General features: G+C 37.2%; 1 protein-coding gene across 1 annotated transcript in view; it reads right to left on the bottom strand.

Moving 5' to 3' along the window:
* Positions 1–22897, bottom strand: part of Dcc (DCC netrin 1 receptor) — a 1075620-nt gene that overhangs the window by 311823 nt on the left and 740900 nt on the right. The window contains exons 8-9 of the mRNA XM_021150630.2: positions 14469–14625; positions 1466–1620 (exon numbers count right to left, since the gene is read on the bottom strand). Coding sequence (XP_021006289.1) covers positions 1466–1620; positions 14469–14625 — 312 coding nt within the window. The remainder of the gene's footprint in view (positions 1–1465; positions 1621–14468; positions 14626–22897) is intronic.

Consider the following 22897-nt stretch of genomic DNA (forward strand, 5'->3'; position numbering starts at 1 on the left):
TAAAAGTTACCTCCAGGATTCGCCTCAGGACCCTCTGGGCACTACTAACTGTTGACAATGTATGTATCACAATGCTTTTGACGTTACTACCCGGAATATACTTTTTCATAAGGCATTTATAAGATTATTGAGGCTTAACCATTTCTACTTTCAAGGATAATTATCGTACACTGTCTCTATAATCACAGCAACAAGAAAAAAAAAGAGGCTGTGGATCTTCCCAAGAGTCAGTCATTCACCAGGACTCAGGTGTCTTAACCTATTCTCTATGATCTTCACCACAGTGATGTCATAGACCCAAGATAGTGAGCCATTTCAGTGACTGATTTCGATTTTTTTTAAAGACAGGGTTGGGTTTCTCTGTGTAGATCTGGCTTCCCTAAAACAATCTGTAGTCCAGGGTGCCCTCCAACTCAAACAGATCTGCCTACCTGTGCCTCCCTGTGCTATGACAAAGGAAATGCACCACCACCATCCAAAAATATTGCTTTGTTTGCCTTTACTAGTTGATGTGTTTCTAATTGTATATCATCTTTAGAAAGCATGTCTAATTGTATTTAAGTTAAACACAGATTTTTAAAGAGAACATAAACTAGTGGGAGCACAAAACAACAACAACAAATCATAGACTTAGCATTATTAATTGGAAAGGAGGAGCTGGAATCCAGTATGTGATGCTGTGCACCTTATTATACATATGCATTCAGTAAGCTTAACTTTTAGATTAGAACGCTTTCATTGAATCATAAGCTGACAAACTGCTTGACAATGATTTGTCCCCTAAAACATGAGGGTAATGAACAACCAAAAGTTTGCTTACTCATTTAATTTGTCCCATAAAATATATGGAAAATGTGTAAGCAAAGCTTAGCAAAGTAGAGGAACGTTTTACTCTGAGACTGTCAAAATACAAATCATTAAATTTTAAGTTCTTTAAGCAGTGTCCAGCTCCTTTACTTTGGGACCATATATTTTAATATGGTAATTAGATTTCGAGGATGGTGTAGTGAATAGATATAATTGCCCTATCCTGAGTGTTTCTGTTTGGCTTCTGATAGCTTCTTGGGCAAACTTAGTGCATATCTAAGTTTCGTAGTAGGTTCCTGAAATTAAAAGTTCCATGCTATTAGGTTTTTCTTTAATAAAATAAAAAATATATGAAAAATGAATGGAAGAGGATGCTGACAGAATGGTATCAACAGGATAAGTTGCTTCATAGAAGAGAAGCAAGAGGACTACTGGGTAAACTTTGCCTTTCCCACTTATAATTTCCTATTATAGTTTGAGTAGGCACAGTGTCTCTTTAAAAGTCTAGTTCACTTATAAAAGTGCTTAAGTGAAATGTGTTGCTACAAAGCTTTTCTTTCCGTATTGACCCTTTAAAAACATTCTACAAAGGAGGCATGGATGTTGTAGACAGTGAATACAAATGCTTTAAAAATCGCCCTTCCATTTTCATACTCACACTCAGGCTGAGTGGCCACCTTGATGGGCTGAGAACTCTCCCCTGGTCCCCACTCATTGTAGGCGACAACTCTGAAGGTGTACATGGCTTCTGGTTTCAAGTTTCCCACAGTAAGCTGAAGCGACCCAGGCTGGCTTGTATTCAAAGCTCGCTCCCTAGGAAATCAAGGTGAAGAGTAATATTATCTTAAGATGAAAGCATTAGCCCAAACTTTGTTTGGCATACAAGGATTATGAGCAACCAAAAGGTTGCTTACTCATTTAATGTTGACTCTGGGATAAAATTCAGGCATTCCAAGGTTGATGATGAAAATTAAGTGAATGGAAAGGGCCCATAAGAAGACACAGTGAAGTCTGAGAGAGTGTAAGCCACCATCATTCTTATGGCAACTAGCAAATTAAAGTCTTGTTTTTGACATTTTAACAGTTAGTTTTCAAAAGTCATGGCAAGCAAAGAGTCTAGAGAATGAGAAGGAACATCTGCAATCAGGGCAGGAAGATGAAATTTTACAAAAGGCATCTAAAGAGTTAAGTCAATGTTTAAATCATTCCACACTTTGGACTTTCCTAGAATTGTGTACAGATTCATTCATGCATTTTTGTGTTGGAAAGCAAAATGCAGATGAGAAGCATTTCTGTGTATATATCCAATTTTGCCTCCTATGGCTTCTCTAAGTTCAGTTACAGGAAGAATGGACATTTATCTCTTTGTAAAGGAAAAATGATAATACACACATGTCTCCTTGCCTTGTTCTTCAAACTACAACTACATGTGTTCAACTGTTTATCAAAAAAGACATTTCTCCTGCTTCTCCTTTTTCCTTGAGAAAGAGTGAATCTACAGACATGTGGCTGGTGACACTGACATTCAGCAAGGAGAACTCGTAAAATAACTTTAAAGGATGACTCTAGACCTTCATATGTTCACTGACCCTTAGTACATAATTGAATACAAATTTAAGAAGAGATTCTAAAACCATTGAATTGTTTCATACATTTTATTGCTAGACAATGTTTTTATAACTTCTCATGGGGATTTGGTTGTAAATGTTCATTTTTGTCACTGAGCTTTGTCTTATTTTTGGAGACATTTAAACTGATACCTATTTCATCTAATGACAATTAGATTTTTCAGATGTTTTCTTAAGGGAATGCTTCGAAGTTCATTTGGCACCACAGAACTAAAATTCAAAATCATAGTGCTGTTGGTACTGGTCACAGTGGTTATTGTCAAAAAGACCAAAATAATATTGAGTAAAGAGTACCAGAACTAAGATTCTTGTAGTTATTGCAGAAACATCATTCACAGACTTACCATATAATTTAACTCTTCTATTTACAAGGATATTGTCAAAATAAATGCTGCCAACTCTCAATAGACATCTGTACTCCCATGTTTATTGCTGTGCTCTCCTCAAATAGCAAAGATTTGACAAACCTAGATACCCGTCATGGATGAATGCTTAATCATGGGGTGTACATACACAATAGATAATATTTAGTCATAAAGGGGAATAAAGCCAGTAATCAGGAAAGTGTTTGGAACTGGAGTTTATCTTCAGTAAAATAAGCTATCTATAAAGAAGTAAATAACATATGTTCTTGAACGTGAAGTCTAAAATAAAAAAAAAAAATCAAATTTGATCTGACTACAAGATAGTAGAGGTTAAGGAAGATGATGGATGCAAAAGAATTCAAGGGAAATAGGTCAATGGTTGTCAAAATATTACAGAGTACTGATTAAACTCTAGGGTCTTGCAGCATACCAGATGACTACACTTTATAATAATCTACAATGTATAATAAAAATAACCAAGAAGTACTCAAAGCCTTAGTGCTCCTTAGTTTTATGTGTCAACTTATCAGAAACCTCACCATGAAGAATTGCCTGAATGGGTTGGTCCTGTGTCCATATCTGTAAGATAACTTACTTGATGATTGATGTAAAAATGGTCCAATCTACTGTGCTGGCCCAGCCCTAGCAGAGCAGGTGTGTCAGGGCTGTGTAAGAAACATAGCTGATCATGAGACAGAGTGAGCTGGAAAACAGGTAGGTCAGCAGAATTTCATTTCTGCTTTATTCCTGTTTAGCTTTGGTCAACAAAACCTGACCTGGAAGTAGATGAATTAAACTCTTTTCTCCTCAAGTTGCATTTGGTGATCACATTTATCACAGCAATAGACAGCAAACTAGCTCTACCTCTCTACACAGTATAACAATAGAGAGAAGTATTTCATCTCATCATTCGATCGGTATACATTGTACTTATGTACTAAAATATCACACTATACCTCATAAATATGCATACTTATAATGTGTTAATTAGAAATGATAAGACAGGTTTAAGAAGATAAAAATGCCAACAGCCTCAATTTGATTACTACACATTTTATGCATGCTTCAAATTACTATAGGAAGTACATATATATGTATATTTAAAATAAAAATAATCAACACCGAAAAGAAAATGAAGTTGTTGAATCAGATTTAATGTCTTATATTCATCTTGCTAAGTCGAAGCACAATAGGCCTAGGGCTGTACCTATTTTTTATTCCTTTCTTAACTTTGAAGAATTCGTTACTTTATATTTTGTGAGTCTTTTGGTATAGACAGAAGGCCCTAGAGATCTTCTGTGAGTGCTCTCCTAACAACTGAAAATGTAATGCCCTCATATCCACAAGGTGCCGTTGCATGCTAGAGCATCAGTAGACACTGTCAGTCAAGCCTTCCTCCCTTCAATTGTCTCTACTCAGAGGTGAGATGTGGTGCTCATCTAGATGAATTTAGAGAACTGAGTAGCCTGTGGCTTCTAGAATCTGCCCACCACAGATATACTCATAGAAACTCCAGAGAACGAGGAATGAAACCTGAATCTTCTTATAGGAAAGCAAGAGTAGGCGACTTCCCCTTTCTGTTACCAGCAGTGACAAAGAGTTACTCAATGGGAGCATTTATTTCTTGCATGGGCAAAGCTGCCTCAGGTTACCATTTTAATATTTTATCGCAAGGTGGCAACAATAACCCCGCTGCTTTGCAACAATGTCACTATAATTCATGACTTGAAAGTCTTTCTGGAAAATTCATATATACTTTATTTTATTTAATTTTGAGATTGTGTCTAGCTACATTAGCCAGTCCAGAACTAGCGCTGCAATCCCCCTGCTTAGGTTTCTTGGTGCTTGAGATTTCAGATGTGTGAGCTGGTCCTGTGTTAGTGTTAAAATGGCTGTTAAGGTAAAACAGCAAAGCTGGGGGTTCTGGGCAAAGATAATTAAGAAGGCTTGAAGCATGGGAAGGGGAGAGCTGCAATAACCAGTAAAATGAAGAATGGGACTCTGGGTAAAAAATTATCAAAGCTAGTTTTAACTGGCTCCCAAACAGCCCATTCCGTAGACACTTTTGTCTTCCCACCTTACCCCAGTAAACATCTCAGCTCTACCTGTGGTTACAACTTTACCCAAACCCTTGCATCTAATGAATCTGTTTGTAAAAGAATGAACATTGGGTCAGTGTGTATTCCAAGAAAGCATATTTCAGGAAAGGTGTAGCCTTAGACTTGTTCCAGGAGAAGAGATGCTACACCAACTCTTATGAGTCCAGATAATGCAGGCAGATTTTAATCCTTGCCTTCAGTTTGGTCCTCTCTCTAATCTGGAATGTGCACTCCTTGTTTTTGCTCATCCACCTTAGAAAAAATAAGCTCTACTCTGGCCGTGGTGTGATTTCTTCTCCCTCTGGAGCATAACAATTAAGACTGCTTGCTGAATTGAGAGTGATGCTGAGGTTGAGGAATGAGGAAACAGGAGAAGACTTCTCCCAGTAATACATATTAAGTCTTAAGCACAGTTGCATTTTGAGGCACAAAGCAAACAAGAGAGCATCTTTCAGAAATTTGCACTGAGTCTTAACTCTGCTTAGGTTACTGGGATTATAGGTCTTTTTGTCCCCAAAGAGATTCTAATGTACTTGGTGCTTGCAATAGAAGGCTAGTTTCTCCTAATGCTTCATCTTTGAAATTGACTTTCAGTTATTGCTACTTTTCATTGAACCCTTTTTCCGATGTATGTAATCTGTCAGTGCATGCCCATGGTCTTGTGTCCTGCCATCATCCTGTAGCTGAGACAAACTCACGACCTGGGGACAACCTGAAGCCTCTCCCAATGTGGTCCAGCCTTTTCACACTCCTCTGTAAAAAGCCCACTTATTGCTTGAATGCAATCCCTGTCTGCAGCATCTCACTCTGACTTTCTTCTTGTGTTTTGTGCATTTCATGGGCAGTCAGCGACCATCTTTCAACTCATATTTCCTTTTGCACTTGGCAAGGTCTTGTTTCGAGGGAGATTTAATTAGGACCCGAGTGAAATGCAGTGTCTTAACCGAGTTTTGACAGTCTTCTCTCCTAGTTTCAACAACATTAATCAGTGTCTCTCCATATTCTCATTAATTGTGGTTTATATACTGAATATAGCGTCTATCACATAGAGTATAATGTATATTAATATACATGAATGTCTCATTGGTGTAGCCATTACTTTGAATAGAAGCCACCTTGCACCCTTGCACTATGCACAATTGCCACATATACTTTCTTACTTTAGCAAATAGTTTGGGCCACTAAGATCCATAGTTTTTAAGTGAGTACATAGATTACTTTGAAAAATTCAAGTGATTGTATACATAGAATCTGCACACATCCATTATTTTAGAAATTCCTACAAATCTGTATTTAACTCCATCCTAGTCATATATTATTTCACCTTCTTGATGATGGTTGTACTATGTACAAACCAGAGAGTGTGAGCTGCTCAAAGGAATCTTTCCGCATAATGTTCCTCTTAGGAAGAGAACAAATAATCATTTTTTCCAGCTCTTTTTTGTTTGTTTCATTTTGTTTTGGTTTGATTTTTGTGATCATGTTAACTGAATTCAGAACTTGCCTTTTTTTACTTCAGAGATAAATGATACTGAGGATTAAACTTGATTGTGCTTTTGCAGATGTATTTGTAACAAATAAAATTCTACTATATAAATATATTCTTCTTTAGCTAAGTGTATCGGGTGTTAACATTTAATTCTAATGGTTCAGCAACCAATGCTGTCATAAGGTGTCAAGTACCTAATTAGTGGCTTCCAGGAAGAAGAATCACATTAATTCCTTTGTAGGGAAGAAACTGTATTTTAATGAAAAATATTTGTAGCAGTTGCTTGTTCTCCATTTATTTTCATTTTTGTTCCTCTAGTAAGTAAAAGTACTACAACAAGACTGGCTGGTAGATTCTTGTAATAAAAGCGCTGAGGCTAGAGGCTGAGACAGGAAGATAATGGGTTCAAGGCCAGTAGAGGAGACACAGTGAGGTCCTACCAGAAAGCTAGACTAAAAGTACAATCATGGCAGTATGACTCCAACTGATAGCAATAAGAACCTCCAGGACAAACAGGCCACCAATTAAGAATACTTCCAGGTAGCCGGGCGTGGTGGCTCACGCCTTTAATCCCAGCACTCAGGAGGCAGAGGCAGGCGGATTTCTGAGTTCGAGGCCAGCCTGGTCTACAAAGTGAGTTCCAGGCCAGCCTGGTCTACAAAGTGAGTGCCAGGACAGCCAGGGCTACACAGAGAAACCCTGTCTCAGAAAAAAAAAAAAAAAGAATACTTCCAGGCTTTTGTAGAAGACCCACATTTTTGCAGATCATGTCTTGGTATTCACATGACTATTCACAAATATCTCTAACTCAAGTTCCAGGAGAACTAATTTTTTCTCCTGGCATCTGCAAGCACCAGGCACACATGTAGCATACGCATACATGCAGACAAACACTAAACTCATTGTCTTAGGGTTGGTTCTACTGCTGTGAACAGACACCATGACCAAGGCAACTCTTATAAGGACAGCATTTTATTTGGGGCAGGCTTACAGGTTCAGAGGTTCAGTTCATTATCAAGATGAGAGCATGGTGTAGCCCAGGCAGGTATGATGGGGGAGGAGCTTAGAGTTCTACAACTCCTTCCAAAGGCAAACAGAAGACTAGCTTCCAGGTGGCTAGGCTGAGGGTCTTAAAGCCCATACCCACAATGACACAATTCCTCCAACAAGGCCCAACCTATTCTAACAAGGTCATACCTCTTAATAGTGCCACTACACAGACCAAGCATATACAAGCCATCACACTCACAAAATAAATCCTTCCTAAAACTATCTTCTATATTCATATGTAGTGCATTGCCTGGTCCTAACAGCATTGCTTCTTATCTGTTCTGTCTCCACTAGCACACCCTTCTTTTCAGCCAGAATCACTTCTTTCTTTGACTTCTTCAGAGGCTTGCTGCATGTCAATTGGGTTCCCAGCAGCTGACCTCTGGTCTAGATTCCTCTTTTCATTCACAGCCATTACTGTAGACTAAACTCTAACCCATATCAGAGAAATTTTTTAGTAGGAAGATCCTTCAAAGACTTTCAGAGGCACCACGATTTTTCTACTAATTCTAATTCAGTGGTGGGTAAATTGTTGAGTCCCGTTCAACATGTGCTGATTAAATGAAAAATGTTTCATTTATATGTAGCCTTGTGAAATGGAAGTTTCTGGTTATGATAAGTAATACAGACTCACATGGTGTTCTGCTAATATAGACTCATACAGTGTTTTGCTGAGGCAAGACCCATGGGAGGACAGGTGATGTTTGGAGAGAGTCTAAATAGGATCCAATGGACAGTGGCTGCATGCTTGCATAGCTAGATTTGAATCACTTTGTTGATCTCCAGTCTTCATCTTTGCTGATCTTTGCTACATTGACAGAGGCACGGCAGAGAACTTCTCCCGGGGTCCAGGTGGGTCCTGGCCACTCCTGCTGACCCATGTCAATTCATCAGAGGCCTGGTGGTCTCTGCTAGATCATGCCACTGCTGCTGATGCTTGACATTATTAAACTGGACTGCTGGTATCCTGAAAACCTGAGATTGGAATTGACCCAAGGAAGTACTTCTAAACAAGTCTATATTCCCTTTTCCTATTTACTATGTCTTCTCCCCTACCTTTGGTTAGTGGGCTAGAAGGGGACTGGAAGTACTTGAGAACCCTTATTAAAAGTAGATCTTGAAAACTCTAAGCCTACACCTTTGTTGATGGCCCATGTTAGTTTTGCGTTATCATTTTCTCTGTCAATGTCCTAGAAAAGTATTTTGGTAAGAGTCATCTGCTTTACAGCTTACACTGAAGTAGAGGCTCTGAGGGAAGAGCTGATTTCCCTAAGCTTCATGCCTGGGTCACTGTGATGGTTTGGATACTGAGGCTGGTCCTTTTTCCATCACAATACACTCCCTTCATGGATAACAAGCTTCATCAGCCACGGAGCCCTCAACTCTGAGGAGCAGGGGAAGAATATGTAAACACCATGTTGGAAAATGTAATGCACAGTGAATTCTAAAATGAATCCTCTGTGTCAGTCATAAATCCTTGTCTCTAATCCCTGGCGCAGTGAGCACAGGTTTCTGAGGCAGCGCAGAGCCATAGTAAACTTCAATGCCACACAATGGGAGACCTGGTCCAGGCTTTTTTTTTTTTTTTCTATTCCAAAGAAGCAGGTGACCTTGAACATGTCAGGGGTGTCTGGGAGCCTTCCAGGCTTCATTTGCAAAATGAAAATACCCACCTTCTTCTACCTACCTCACAGGGCTACTGTGAAGATTAAATTGGATGATGCTTATAGAAGTGTTTTAATTCTCTCATCTGAATGCCTACTGTATTTTACTTGTTCCTTTTAAAGGAAGATATTTCTTATTTTGTGCACAGAGAGAAGGGATCACCTTGCATTTGCATCATGGTTCTGTGGTCTACTATTGGCAAAGCTGCTTAGGTACTATTTCTCAGTCTTTCAGAACATTCTCTTCTAGAAATGGAAATTATCATAACAACATTATCTGGGGGTCAAGTAGAATAATGTTTATGAAAGCAATAAATCCCTCCTCTAAGTAAGTGTCAGGAAATGCCCCTGTATTTCATATATTTTAATTTTTGAACCCACACAATTATTTATATATGGCACTAGTTAACAGGAACAGCTTGTTTTTGTTGCCATGGGCAAAGAAGTGATGTTTCAGATACATTTATAAGCTTCACTTAATATGTATCACAATCTTACATATCAAATGTTGTCACCCCACACAAGGAAACAAAATTACAAATTTTATATGCTTTATCTTGATTGTCAAGGTCACTAGATTAGAAGACCAGTAGAAAATTAATCAGACAATGTTCTGGGTGTGTCTGTAGATGTTTCCAGAAGCAGCATGTAGGACAACAAACTGAAGGAGCACTATGGTAGGACTGTCGATGGGTAAAGTACAAGATGGAATCAAATCAGGATGAGTTTGCAAGCTCTGGTCCTCTATGGTGAATGTGTCCACAGGGGTTGCCATCACTTGTAGAAATCTAACTCCAGTTTCTTCAGCTTTTCACAGTAGGCTCATACTAGACTCTTCCTGGAGCTTTGGTATCAGTTACTGCTTCATGTGTTGTTCAATGTGTAAGCCACCATTATAAGAATGTTAAGTCTAAAATACATCAATGTAGCACACACTCACACAAACACACACCGCATACCACTATTAATTTTATATCTTTAGATATACAGACTAAAGATATAAAAGGCAGCACAGCTAGTAAAATTCTGAGAAAGAATTCCAAATGTTGAGGCTCAATTCTATAACTCCATAACCTTTACACTTTGACTGCACTGGGACAAACTCTATAAGTAATCTCCAGGCAGTTAAATGAAAGCTACAGTGCTCTTTATAGTTATAGAAAATAGGCTAATGTTTTTAAGTCATGGAAAATGAATAAACAGATCAGATTATCCATTGAAAATTTTGAAGTTTGAAAAGCTATTGGAGAGAAATATTGAGAAAAATGTATGTCATAATTTTATAAATATCAAAAAGCTAACTTCTCTTCCATCTCTTTAATTTACTACAGGAGAAACTAGGTGAGGATACCTGATTTGGACTCACCCTTGAATTAAAATCTGGTCCCCTTAAAAATCGACATAACAGAAATTTGGGCTTCTACCCTTATCTGTGTAATGTTTGTACATGGACACTAATGATCACACACACACACAAGAAGCTTTGCCTACAATCTAGTGTAGTAAGTGCTCAGTAAATGTTTGTTAACATTGTTGGTGCCAACTTCACAGCTTTGGACATAGGAACCACTACTTTCCCTAAGCATCAATCTTTGAATGTTTAAGTAGAAGAACGATAGATCACGATCTCAATGATCACTTTTAGTTCTAGTAATTTTTCAGTACAAGTGGATATCTGTGATGCAATTTCTTCCATACAAAACCTGACTTTTAACTTTTCAATATAAGATGTTCTCTGAATGGTAAGACAAAAGCATGCAGAGGAACAGTTTAAAAAATGCTAAAATGGCATTTACATTATCGATAATATTAACCAGTCAGACAGACGAATGACAACAGAAGCTAGAGTAATTTGTCTGCCAGAGATGCTGCTCATCAGTCACAGATGTTAAATCCTCTACCTTTTAAAACATGATTGTTTTGAGGAACCAAACAAATCTACATATGCAAACAATTCGCACAGCTCATCCTTCAGGGACATATGGCATGTATTTGCTCTAGTGAGAGGCTAGAACATGCAAAATGAATGGGAATGTTGAGATCAAATTTCAACATCAGTTCCTTTAGCTCAATTATGAAAAGTTTCACTGAATAGCTGTCAGTGTTTTCCCCCTCCATGATTCATTTTACTGCTTAGGAAAAGAATCTATCAGAAATATTACACATGTCTTTCTGCAAATTTATCTTAGAAGATCCGATTCACAATTATCAGCATTGGATAGAATTTACTTTTCACCCACAATAGGGGAATCTACATGAATATGTCAAAAATATAGTGGGACATCATGCGTACACGTGTATACACACACACACACACACACACACACACACACACACACGCACACAAACAAAGGAATATGTGAAAGAGAAAGTAATGAATCGATGACTTATGACTTGGAATCCTGTGTAGACCTTCATATAGTAGTTGATGTTTCAGTTATGGCTTAAATTTGAAACATAGCTAGTGTTGATTTGCTTTAGTTATTGTTATAGATGTTATTAACATCCCAGCACTCAAAGGAGGTAAAGCAAACATACAAACAAACAAACAAACACTCAAAATAAGTCTCTGTTCCACTGGTAGAAAGAAATTTAAGAAAACAAATACTAAAAAGTGTAAAAAAGATTAGTCAAAGCATTCAGGTACAGTGACAGTCGCAGGTATTTGGAAGAATGAGTTGAGGAAATTATTCGAACCTCATTGTTTTTAACTAGCTTTGTTAACATAGGATTATGTTTTCTTGTATTCTCCATGATGTCAGAAACAAACAAACAAAAAACCCATAAACAAACAAGCAGACAGAAAGACAGACAGAAAAACATACAAACTCTATGAATAAGAAAAGGTGAAAACAAGTGCAAATGATCCAGAAAAATGTTCAAGAAGTGAGATTCAGCACAAATACAGTATAAATTATGTAAAGACTTACATAGTTGTGGGAATGGACTCAAGTAGAGGGTTCTGTGTACATGACAGCAAATAGAGAAAAGATGTTATGAGTAGATTTAGAACATATTTTTAAGAGGTCTGGAGGAAGAATTAAAACAAGAAACAAAAAAAAAGAATATAAATTGGAGGAAGAATTAAAACATGAAACATAAAAGAATATAAATGATGGGAATAAAGATAGAACAAGGACCCAGGAGAGGCAGCTTTTGCAAATATGAATGAAGAGTTGTCAATGAAAGGTTTTAATGCAGAAAACAAGCCAACCCATGTTATAAAATGTGAAGTCAGTTGTTACAGACCTGACTTGTCAGACTTCAGTGATGATATCATGGAAAGTAGCTTACATAAAAGAAGATGGTAGGACTCAATATGTGTTCTGATAATTGACTTTTGAACTCAATCTAAACACACTAAATCTAAAGAGTAACATTATAAAGTTCTTGAGCTCTCGCACTAAGCTAAAAGCAAAATCATACTTATCCTTTATCTTAGAACAAGAAACCAGTATTTCTCTCATGAAGACAAGAGTATTTATACAAGACTATGAATAAAAAGAGAGAATTTGGTATTTACTCCAAAGTCTTTGACATGATTGGAAAAATATTTTTCAATGAGTTAGACAGAAACTGTGGAATTGCAAGGATTTAGGTGAGAATTTTAAAGTTGAAGGAGAGCATGTATTAGATTTTTATTCAATCATAATGATTGATTTTAAGTGAAAAAAAATGGTCAGTGCGTCCAGATCCCAGGTAAAAGTTAAAGGCAGACAGAGAGCGAGAGAGCGAGAGAGAGAGAGAGAGAGAGAGAGAGAGAGAGAGAGAATTTAAAGACAGTAACAGACTCATAGATCATATTCAAGCTTGAAGTGATCCCCTAAGAATGAGTCCCGGGGCAATTCAATATAGAAAAGCCTGGGAGCTCAGGAGGGAGAAGTAAAAGCAAGCATGTGATGCTGATGCTGACCACAACAGCACAGCCCAGGGCAGAACGTGACACAAGGAAAAATGAAGTCACGTGAGAAGACAGAGTAGGTAATCAACCCGGGTAACAGTGGCTGATGGACTGGGGATGAGCAGAACCATAATTACTATTCAGTTAAGCGACATACAGGTCAATGACAAACACTAATACAAAGACCAGCTGCAATAAAACATAAGGATCAAGATCATGATTAGAAAATAGTGTGCGGAGGATTTGGAACTCAGTTTGTGTGCTCATGAAAATTGGAGGCAACAATCTTTTTTATTTTTAATTTTTAAATTTTAATTTATTTTTATTTTTCATATAATATTGATAATATATTAATAATGTTATATGATATATATCTGTTGCATATTATATATCTATGTATACAAAATATATGTTGAATAATATATAATAATATAATATATATGACCTTTGCTAATATCAAAATTAGACTTGGAGTTCACTAGTCAAAGGACTTTTGAAGCTTTTACTGTCTTCATACACTGAATTTAGATGTATTTAAATGTATGTCTGCTCACATTTCAGTGAGCAATCCTAGCAATCACATGCTGTGCTGTATATATTTCCGCTCTCATTTTACAGTTGGGTCAAACTTTAAGCAAAAACAGAAACTGTAAAGGATATAGTTTAATTACTGTTAGTAAACCCACTTGTGAAGCAGTGTGCATAGAATTCTTCAGCCATCACTGTCATGTACCATTAAGCAACCATGACCTAACACTCAAGTGTCCTGAGGGTCCTGGGCTCCTAAAGATCCCGTCAGATGGAAGCCCTACACACAAGAAGCTAGAACACCTGTAAATGAGTCTCGGCTTCTTCCCTTCAATATATTCTCAAAATGGCTTAGCCCTAACACGCTGAAATATTCTGAAGGGGGAAATGCTTTGGAAAAACAAAAATCACAAACTAAATTCCAACTGTAAAAGCGAAGTTTACTCTTACCTAGCTAATTATTATATTCACCAACAACTTTTGTTAAATCATACATACACTCTCCACTATGACCACTACAAGTTTGACTTAATCCTAAAAGAAACCTGAAATGGCAATTATTATTTATTCTTCTTTTAAAGATCAGAAAAGTCATAGTGTTCTTCAGATCATATGAGTGTTGGTGAGTAATAACAGTGGTTCTTAATATTCAGTTCTCCTGATATCCAGAAAAACTTATTTTTGTATCAGTGTAAAAATCAAAGAAAAAATATATAGTCATTTGCATCCTAGCCTTTTGTCAGGGATGTTGCATAGGCAATTTTGAAAGTTATCTTATTTTGACAAAGCAAACGTATTCATGTAGTTTGAAAGAAGGGCTGGGTGAAGATTTCGTACATTCTTCCTGGTCCTCCTGAAGTTCTCCCAACCATCAATTCCTCACTTGGACCTTAAAAGTGTTTCAGGAAAAAAGCTGAAATTTACTGATGGTACCTACCTGTTGTCACCCTCTCTGGAGAAAAAGACTGTGAAGGTTTGAATGTTCCCTTTTGCTTCTGCGGGTGGACGCCAGCTCAAACGGACAAAGCGACTAGAAACCAAGACAGGGAGCACATCTCTGGGAGCAGAAGGGAGGATGCTGGAGCTTGGGATGGCTAAGAAAGAACAAGAGGAGAACATCAGAAGTGCTGGCACCACCAGGAACGACTCAGAGCTGAACTATAACATACATGGCCAAGAATATCAAACAAGTCCTAATGAAGGCTAACAAGGGAAATAATATATAAAGTGGAATAAAGAATAAATTCGAATTCCTTAGGTTTTTAAGAAGTGACTTCTCAATAATGTATATGATTATATTGCATGATGTTTGGATTTTTTCCATCCCTGAATTCCATGACAAAAAGAAAAACAAGTATGGACTCAATACAAAATTATAAATGTATTATATTTCTTATGAGATCAAATGAGATATTTTGAACAAGAGAAGATAGACAATATGAAAGTATAAGAAAGTATGTAATTAACTATATTTCTCTGAGTTCTTTCATGAACGAGGTAGGGATTGATTAAGTGTATGAATAAGTGACTGAAAGCAAAATAAATACCTGTGTCCATATTTGAAGAAAAACGTACAATTCAGAAAATAAACGAGATATTTACTTACAAAATTATATTAGTTACAATTTGGTCAAAGTGCATCTATTAGCTTATTCAAGGGTTTGAAGCTGAGCAAGGGGAGAACCATAGTCTCATAAAGATCTAACAAATGCATTTGACTGTTATGTTTATTATTTTCACTATTTTAGAAGAAGCAATTACATATCATTATCATAAATAAGGAAATCACCTGATATCAGGCAAATAAACATTTTTCTCTGTCAAAGAAAAGTTATAATACTTTCAATTATGGGTATCATTGAAAGGTGATTAACAAGAGAAAAGTCACAGAACAGCTGTACACAAACAGACGCGAACCAACAAGATTCTCATTTAAATATTAATTCGATAATACTTTAACAATCCAAAGCATAGCCAAAAACTTCTGGTTGGGCAAAAATGCCACAGAAAGACAAGCAGTAATGATAAATCCTAACTCATTCATAATATGCCTATAGTTTTTTTTTTTGTTTGTTTGTTTTGTTTTGTTTTTCAAGACAGGGTTTCTCTGCGTAGCCCTGGCTGTCCCGGAACTCATTTTGTAGACCAGGCTGGCCTCGAACTCAGAAATCCGCCTGCCTCTGCCTCTGGAGTGCTGGGATTAAAGGCGTGCGCCACCACGCCCGGCCCTTTTTTTTTTTTTTTTTTTTTTTTTTAAATATACCTTGGGATATGTATTTATATAATCTTGGGGACCAAAAATAATTAAAAGAAACAAATTGAAAACTGATAATGAATGTGAAATCAACTGATCAATACTCGCCCCATCTCCAGGCTTAGATGATAGTCATTTTAGTTATATATCTCTGTATATTTAACTTTATTGGATCCCTAAGAGATACGTGATCACACAATGTTTTTCTCTCTGGGTCTGCCTTAGGAGGAGGATTTGATTTTAAAATGTAGTGCATGGAAGAGCACAGTAGTTTATAATAACGCATTCTACGCTGTGTGTTCAAAATGTCACACTAAAGAAAGGATAGATGAGTCAAGCGTGAGATACTCAGTTAGCATGGAATCATCATGCCATACTGGGCACTACAGTATATGCATGTCTCAGGGTTACCATTGCTGTGATGAAGCACCACAACTACAAGCAAGAAGGATTTGTTTGATTGACAATTCTACATCATTGTTCATTGTCAAAGGAAGTCAGGGCAGGAAATCAAATAGCGAAGGAACCTGGAGAGGAGAGCTGGTGCAAAGGTCATGGAGGGTTGCTGCTTACTGGATTACTCCTCTAGACTTGCTCAGCATGATTTCTTTTAGAACCTATGAAGGACCACAAACCCAGAGATGACATCATCTAAAGTAGGACAGGCCCTGCCCCATCACATTTTAAATAAGAAAATTCCTTGCAGACCTGATTATACCATGATTTTTGTGGAGAAATTGACCTTTTTTTTGTTGTTAATTTTATTTAACATTTTTTTTACACTCCATATTTTATCCCCCTCCTGGTCTACTTCTGACTGTTCCACACCCCATACCTCCTCCCCACCCCTTGTCTCCACAGGGATGTTCCCACCACCCCCATCCCACCCCACCAGACCTCCCTACTCCCAAGGTCCTCCAGTCTCTTAAGGGTCCATCTTCTCTGACATTTTCTCTGACTGAACCCAGACCAGGCAGTTCTCTGCTGTATATCTGTTGGGGACCCTTCATATGTATACATAGCTAGTTTTTTATTAAATATAATACTATTAATGTGTAGTTTTCAACTGAATATTTACTAACGAAAGACAAAAATACTAACAATGAGTAATCTGCTAGTAGAGACAAACGATTCTTTAAGACAGAAAGATACACAATTGCACTTTACTGTAGAGAATCCCTTAATTTATTGAAGAAATTAGTAGCTGCTGCTTATAGAAAGTACTCTGCAACATTTACAGTTGAAAAATGGATTTACATATATTTGAGTCACTTACAAATTCCAACATCATTCTTTTCCTAATTATGGTCTGTTAGTAAATGCATAATTCATCTTTGATGGATATGTTTATTTCTATAGTTCAGCTTCCTGAATCAAGAAAATGTTTCATCTTGACAGATGATTTTTAGCCTTAAACTACAAACAATACAAATGTCTGTACATAATTATTTTTAACGGAATAAAAAAGTTTATTCTGGAGCAATTTTGAGTGACCATGTCCAGGAAATATAGATTTAGGTTATCCCAAACTTCATGTTTCAACGTGAAAGCAGTTCCACAAACTTCTATAGTTTTACAGATAAAAGAAAGTCAAAAATCAAGATGAGTTTAAAATGCACTGTCAAGAACATCAGAGAAGTGCGTATAGCAAGTTTGAGGAAGCTCTTCTGTAGATTCAAGATGTTACGCAATGATATTCTTAGCTTGTGGATTATTGGAAACTAGAAGTCTGCTAAGTTAATAGATTTGAAAACGTGGATATCATTACTCACAGGATATTAGTTCAGTCACAGAAGAGGGCAAGGAATGGCTGTTGCAGATGGTGAGAACCAGCCCAAGAAAAGGTGACTCTTGGATCTGTAAAATTCTGAGATCTCCGTGGTACTGAAAGTCTAATCAGCCAGCCAGTCTCAACAGAAACAACTTCTTTTCAGGAGTTTTCGTGCACAATTCTCACTGTTGGGTAACATCACATTCTGAGGATGTGGGTACTGCCTATTATTTATCAATTATTACAAGGTACTTCATGGTTTCGATGGCTTAGTCTTGGGAACTGATGTCTATGAGGTGGTATAATGGAAGGACAATGTTTTTCAGGAGAGAAATAGCTGATAAAGGGCATTAAGAAAGAAGCTCTTGGTATAGTGATTTCCTTCAAAAGTCCTGTTTCTATTTGAATACAAGCAAGATAGTTCATCGAATACAAATAACTATAAATATGAGGAAAATATACAGTCAATGTTGTTAAAAATACATAAAATTTGGTGATTTTTGTATGTTTATTTCATCTGTAATCTTCACTTCATTAAGCTAAACTGTGTTCTTGATTACTTATTTGTGTGTGTGGGGGGGTCTTTTAATCTGTATAACATGTAAAAATTGTGTCTTGCACAGAGAGGACAGATCCAGATCATAATGGATAATGTGTACACCATCTTTGAGCTGGCTTTTGCAGACTATTTTCTCTAGTTCTCTCTGTTTTCTTTCACTTTATGCAGCGATCAGCAGAGTCTGTACTCCTGCTGGGAACTAAACTGGTTACCTGTGAGATCCTTTTAGGTGTGGAGAAGAAGGAGGTGCCTCACTTTCCAGTGGTTTGAGAAACATTTTCTATGTGAAATGTTTCCCCCGTTACATAAAGATGCAGAAATTTTACAGAAGATTTCAAGTTATTTCTGCCTCCACAGATCTTTTGTTAACTTTTGGTATATTAAAGAAAAATTCCGCAGAATTAGAGAATTTGGAATAAACAGAAAAAACTGGCTATAAGTTAGTCTGTCTGTTAGAACCAATTTGTGAGAGGAGAAACGACTGTCACCTGATAGGCAGTATCTTTTTCAAGAGCAAAGTGGAAGATTCACAAAAACTCCCTGATTTCTGCCTAACAGACATTTTAAAGCAGCACAGAGAAGCCAAATTCTCCCCCTTTTCTCAGCTTGTTTCTCCTCCTGGATCCTTTAGTCTAGTTGTATCTAATTTAGATACATACCCCTCAGCAAGCCAGAGTGTAGCATCTAGCCCATCTTTCGTATTTGCTGACTTCAGGACCTTCCCATTGGACAAAGCAGGTGCAGATACACACTGTGGTGTTCAATGTTAAGTATTTATCCCTGCCACGGCCTTGCTCATCAGATCCATCACAAGCATCTCCTAGCAACTAGACCTTCCTGTAATTCACCTTCCTCCAGCACATACTCTGTGCAGCATCCCAAGTAAGCTTATACAAATACACACTTGGTCATATGACTCTACTGCTTATTTGTCCTCAATATCTTCTTTTTATCCCAGGGCAAATTTCAAATTTCACAGTCTGCTTGCTCTCCCAGCTCATACTTACAATTTGCCTTTGGTTAGACTTCCTCTACCAAACTAAAATGGGGCTTAAGAATGTACACTTTGTTGTGGAAGAAATTACCGACACACCAGTGTGGAAAGAGGTTGCTAAGTAAGTATAAGAGGGCAGAAAAGGAATGCTTAAGGAATGGCATATGTAGGACTTTAACTGTGGGATGTGACTGCAGTGGCGTTACCTAATTAAATGGAGGGGTGGCAAAATACTAGGAAAGAGTAAAATGCTTTCTGAATGGTCAAAAATTAAATCAAAGTCAAATGTGTGATGACTCTCAGGTGTTTCTGGCAGTAGGAGGAGACTGCAAGCAGGAATTTGATGGCACCCTTTTATTCTGAATGGACAGCACACACACTTTATCCTGGTCATGGCCCCATGCTATGCAGAGCCAATGAAACCTACCAGAAGCACTTCAGCTCAGATGTGAGAGACTACTGGATATCAAGAACAGCATAGATTTACACACACACACACACACACACACACACACACACACACACACACACATACAGAGAGAGAGAGAGAGAGAGAGAGAGAGAGAGAGAGTTTTCTGCTCTTACATCTGTAATAGTTTAATTGTAGGGAACAAAGATAAATATTTTCCTGCAGGTCATCACTCAATATTTAACTATCAACATAGTATATTTTGAATTTTTTTCCAGGCTGGTATTGTTTTTGATTCCGGTTTGAATTTCTGACTTGAGTTTCACTTTCAAAACCTAAATGAATTTTGGCTTGAAATGAAGAATTTCAACAATTTCAGAAATGGCCTCAAACTTCTGCTACTGAGTGTGACCTTCTATCCCAGGTGGCTTCCTCAATGATCATAACCATAAAATCAACTCATAGATCATAGTTTTAAAAAGAGGATTAGCGCGTTCTGCAGAATCATTTAACCAGCCAAGATTTAAACCTTTACGTCAATATAAACAAGTAGATCCAATTTATTTGAATAGAGACATGCTTTCATGTATAATACATGGTAACTTACATGCATACCAAGATTTTTATAATACACTCTTCTTATAATTTGTTCTTAGCAACTTTGACACATATGCCATATTTTCCAGGGTCACATGAAATTTCTAGTTTGGAAAAAGGGACATCAATTGGAAAGTAAAGCCGACATAAGCATACTGCCATCTCAAATCGTATAGGATGCCAACGAAGGCTGAAGAGCAGGTGCTCACTCTGGGATCCGTAGTGAAGCTCTCATACCAAATGAAGACAATTAATGCGTTATTGAGGTTATAGTAATTGTAGAAAATACAATGGGCTTCCCATGGGAGATTCTGTAACTTGCCATAAGATATGCCCAGGTGATAACCCTTCGTAAAGAAATACATACAGGTTATCATATCTTTCTGTTTCATCACTGCCTTTATTTGAAGGAGATTCTGGCAAGCATTTTTCTTTTTGTTTTTTGTTTGATTTTGTTTTGCTTGTTTAATCGAAACATTAAACATATGCTCCTGTGGATGGAAACATGCCCTTGGGGCAAGGTTTGTGTGTATACACAACAGACAGTGTTCATCATCTCTATCCATGTTTACAACCTTTGCTCTAGGAGTAGGGAGGAAGAGGTTGGGCATCCAATAGTTCTGTTGTGCTTGTGGAGACAATAGGAACTCCTGGGGGTTTTTGATGCCCATGCTAATCTCTTTCTATTCCTGTTTAACCCCAGGCTAGGCACAGTGCAATTCCAGGAGTCTCCACTCTTCTACAGTTCATAGCACCATCTGAGGGCTTTGATGTTAAGTGTATTATGACCTCTCCACTTGGGGAAAATCACCCCAAAGTGTTTGTAAAGCATGAAACAAGCAGTTGGTTTTTCATAATAAGAAGAATGGTCTAAAAGTAAATAATAAGTAATTCTACTTTTAAGTAGGTTTGAGTCTGACAAATAATCAAGAAATATGTGTTAAAATAAAACTTAAGAACAAAGCAAGCCTGTCCTAGTAGAACGGATAAAAAGGATTCAATGTCTAAGGACAGTTCGCCACCACAATCTTGCTTACTGTCAGTCAGGGTATGCTGTTTGGTTTCAGACCCAAGGACAAGGAACTGAAGAGCATACTTTACATACCAAAGCAGACCTGGACTCTAGGTTCTCCCAGCATCCCTCAGTCCCTACCTAGCATAAGCTGCCCCAAACCAGGAACTTTCCAGCTCTTAGGCTGGTTGCCCTTCTCCCCAGAGGCTCCTCTTTCCTATATAATCTATACTTTTTTGTTCTCTCTCTCTCTCTCTCTCTCTCTCTCTCTCTCTCTCTCTCTCTCTCTCTCTCTCTCCTCTCTTATTTTCCTTCTCTTCTCTCTTTGCCTTACTCCTCCCTGTCTCTCTCCCTTCCCATGGCCCTCTTCTGGCCTCAGTCCTTGGGACAGTTTCCCAATGAACCCGCATTTACTATAATCTAATCTGGTTTGAATTGTGTCATTTTTACCAGCAGAGAAATGACTTAGCATATACAAGCAGTGTCTCCTCAAAATTCAATTTGGAAAAACCGCTTTCCACTTAAAACTACCCGTATAATTGATCTTAAATTTCATTAAACTAAGAACTTCATAGTTAACTAATGATCTCTTCTCAGAAAATCTGTCTGCGATCATAGCACACAACTCAGAACACAGCACCACTCCATTTATCAATTTTAGGGGCACATTTATTTCTTAGGAGATGCTTTCTAATAAGTCTTTTCAACTGTGATTAATAATAGGTTAAAAATTTTCGTGAACATTTCCAAGAAGCCTATATATATATATTACATATATTTTTCTTAATTAATATATAATTATATATTATATTTTTATGTACATATTTTAATTATTTTATATTTATACACACACACACATACACACACACATATATATATACACATACATATTTCAAATACTATGAATGTAGCTCAAATCCTTTTCCTTCCAAGACAACTCACTTCCCCATGACATCATCATCAATTAAGCTGAATTTACTCTCGTGCTGGGCATGCCAGTGAGGAGTGCAGTGGGAATGTGCACACAGGGAGATGTTCTTTTCTCCCTTGCCTGGGCTTCTGGAGTTTAGTTAGCTGGTCCAGCCTTAGATGGTACAGACAAAACTGAGAACAGCAGGATTCCCAGGATTTTTTCCCCCTCTGTTTAAAGAGCTGTCATATGAAAAGAATATAAAAAACAAAACAAACAAAACAAAACAAAACAAAAACAAAGAAATAGTTTCTTGCATTATATAGGGGAATTATTTCTGCCCATGCTAATCCCCCATGCCTTCTGTAACTTCTCTTCAAATAAGGTCTTAATAAGGAACCAATCAGAACCCTTTCACTGCTCTGAGAGGCCTAATCTCTTGTCTGGCCCTAATCTCTCTGGCCCATTACTGTTTCCATGGTTACAGGTTCTTTATCTGTTGTCATAGAGAGGAAGAAGTGAATTTGCCATACTCTAACAACATAGTCTTTCTCTTTTAGGAACACTTAAAAAAAAAAAAAAAAGATTAGAAAAGTGAAAGTGTTGAGGATGATTTCCGAAGTTAATTGCAAATTAAAAAAATGCTTTTAATATAAAAAATAAGATTTTTATGTCCAAAACATTAGTATGCTATTGAGTTAAATTTTCTATAAAGTCATAGTCTTTTCAGGTTCCAGATGTATATTTCATTGACAGATTTAATACATAGTGTTTGGAGACATTTTATTTTGTTCTTAGCACATTATTAGCATGCTACTTTCATCTTGTTCAAGAGAAAGAAAAGATAAAATAAATTCCTA

The sequence above is a fragment of the Mus caroli genome, chromosome 18, assembly GCF_900094665.2.
Source record: "Mus caroli chromosome 18, CAROLI_EIJ_v1.1, whole genome shotgun sequence".
Taxonomy (NCBI): Eukaryota; Metazoa; Chordata; class Mammalia; order Rodentia; family Muridae; genus Mus; species Mus caroli.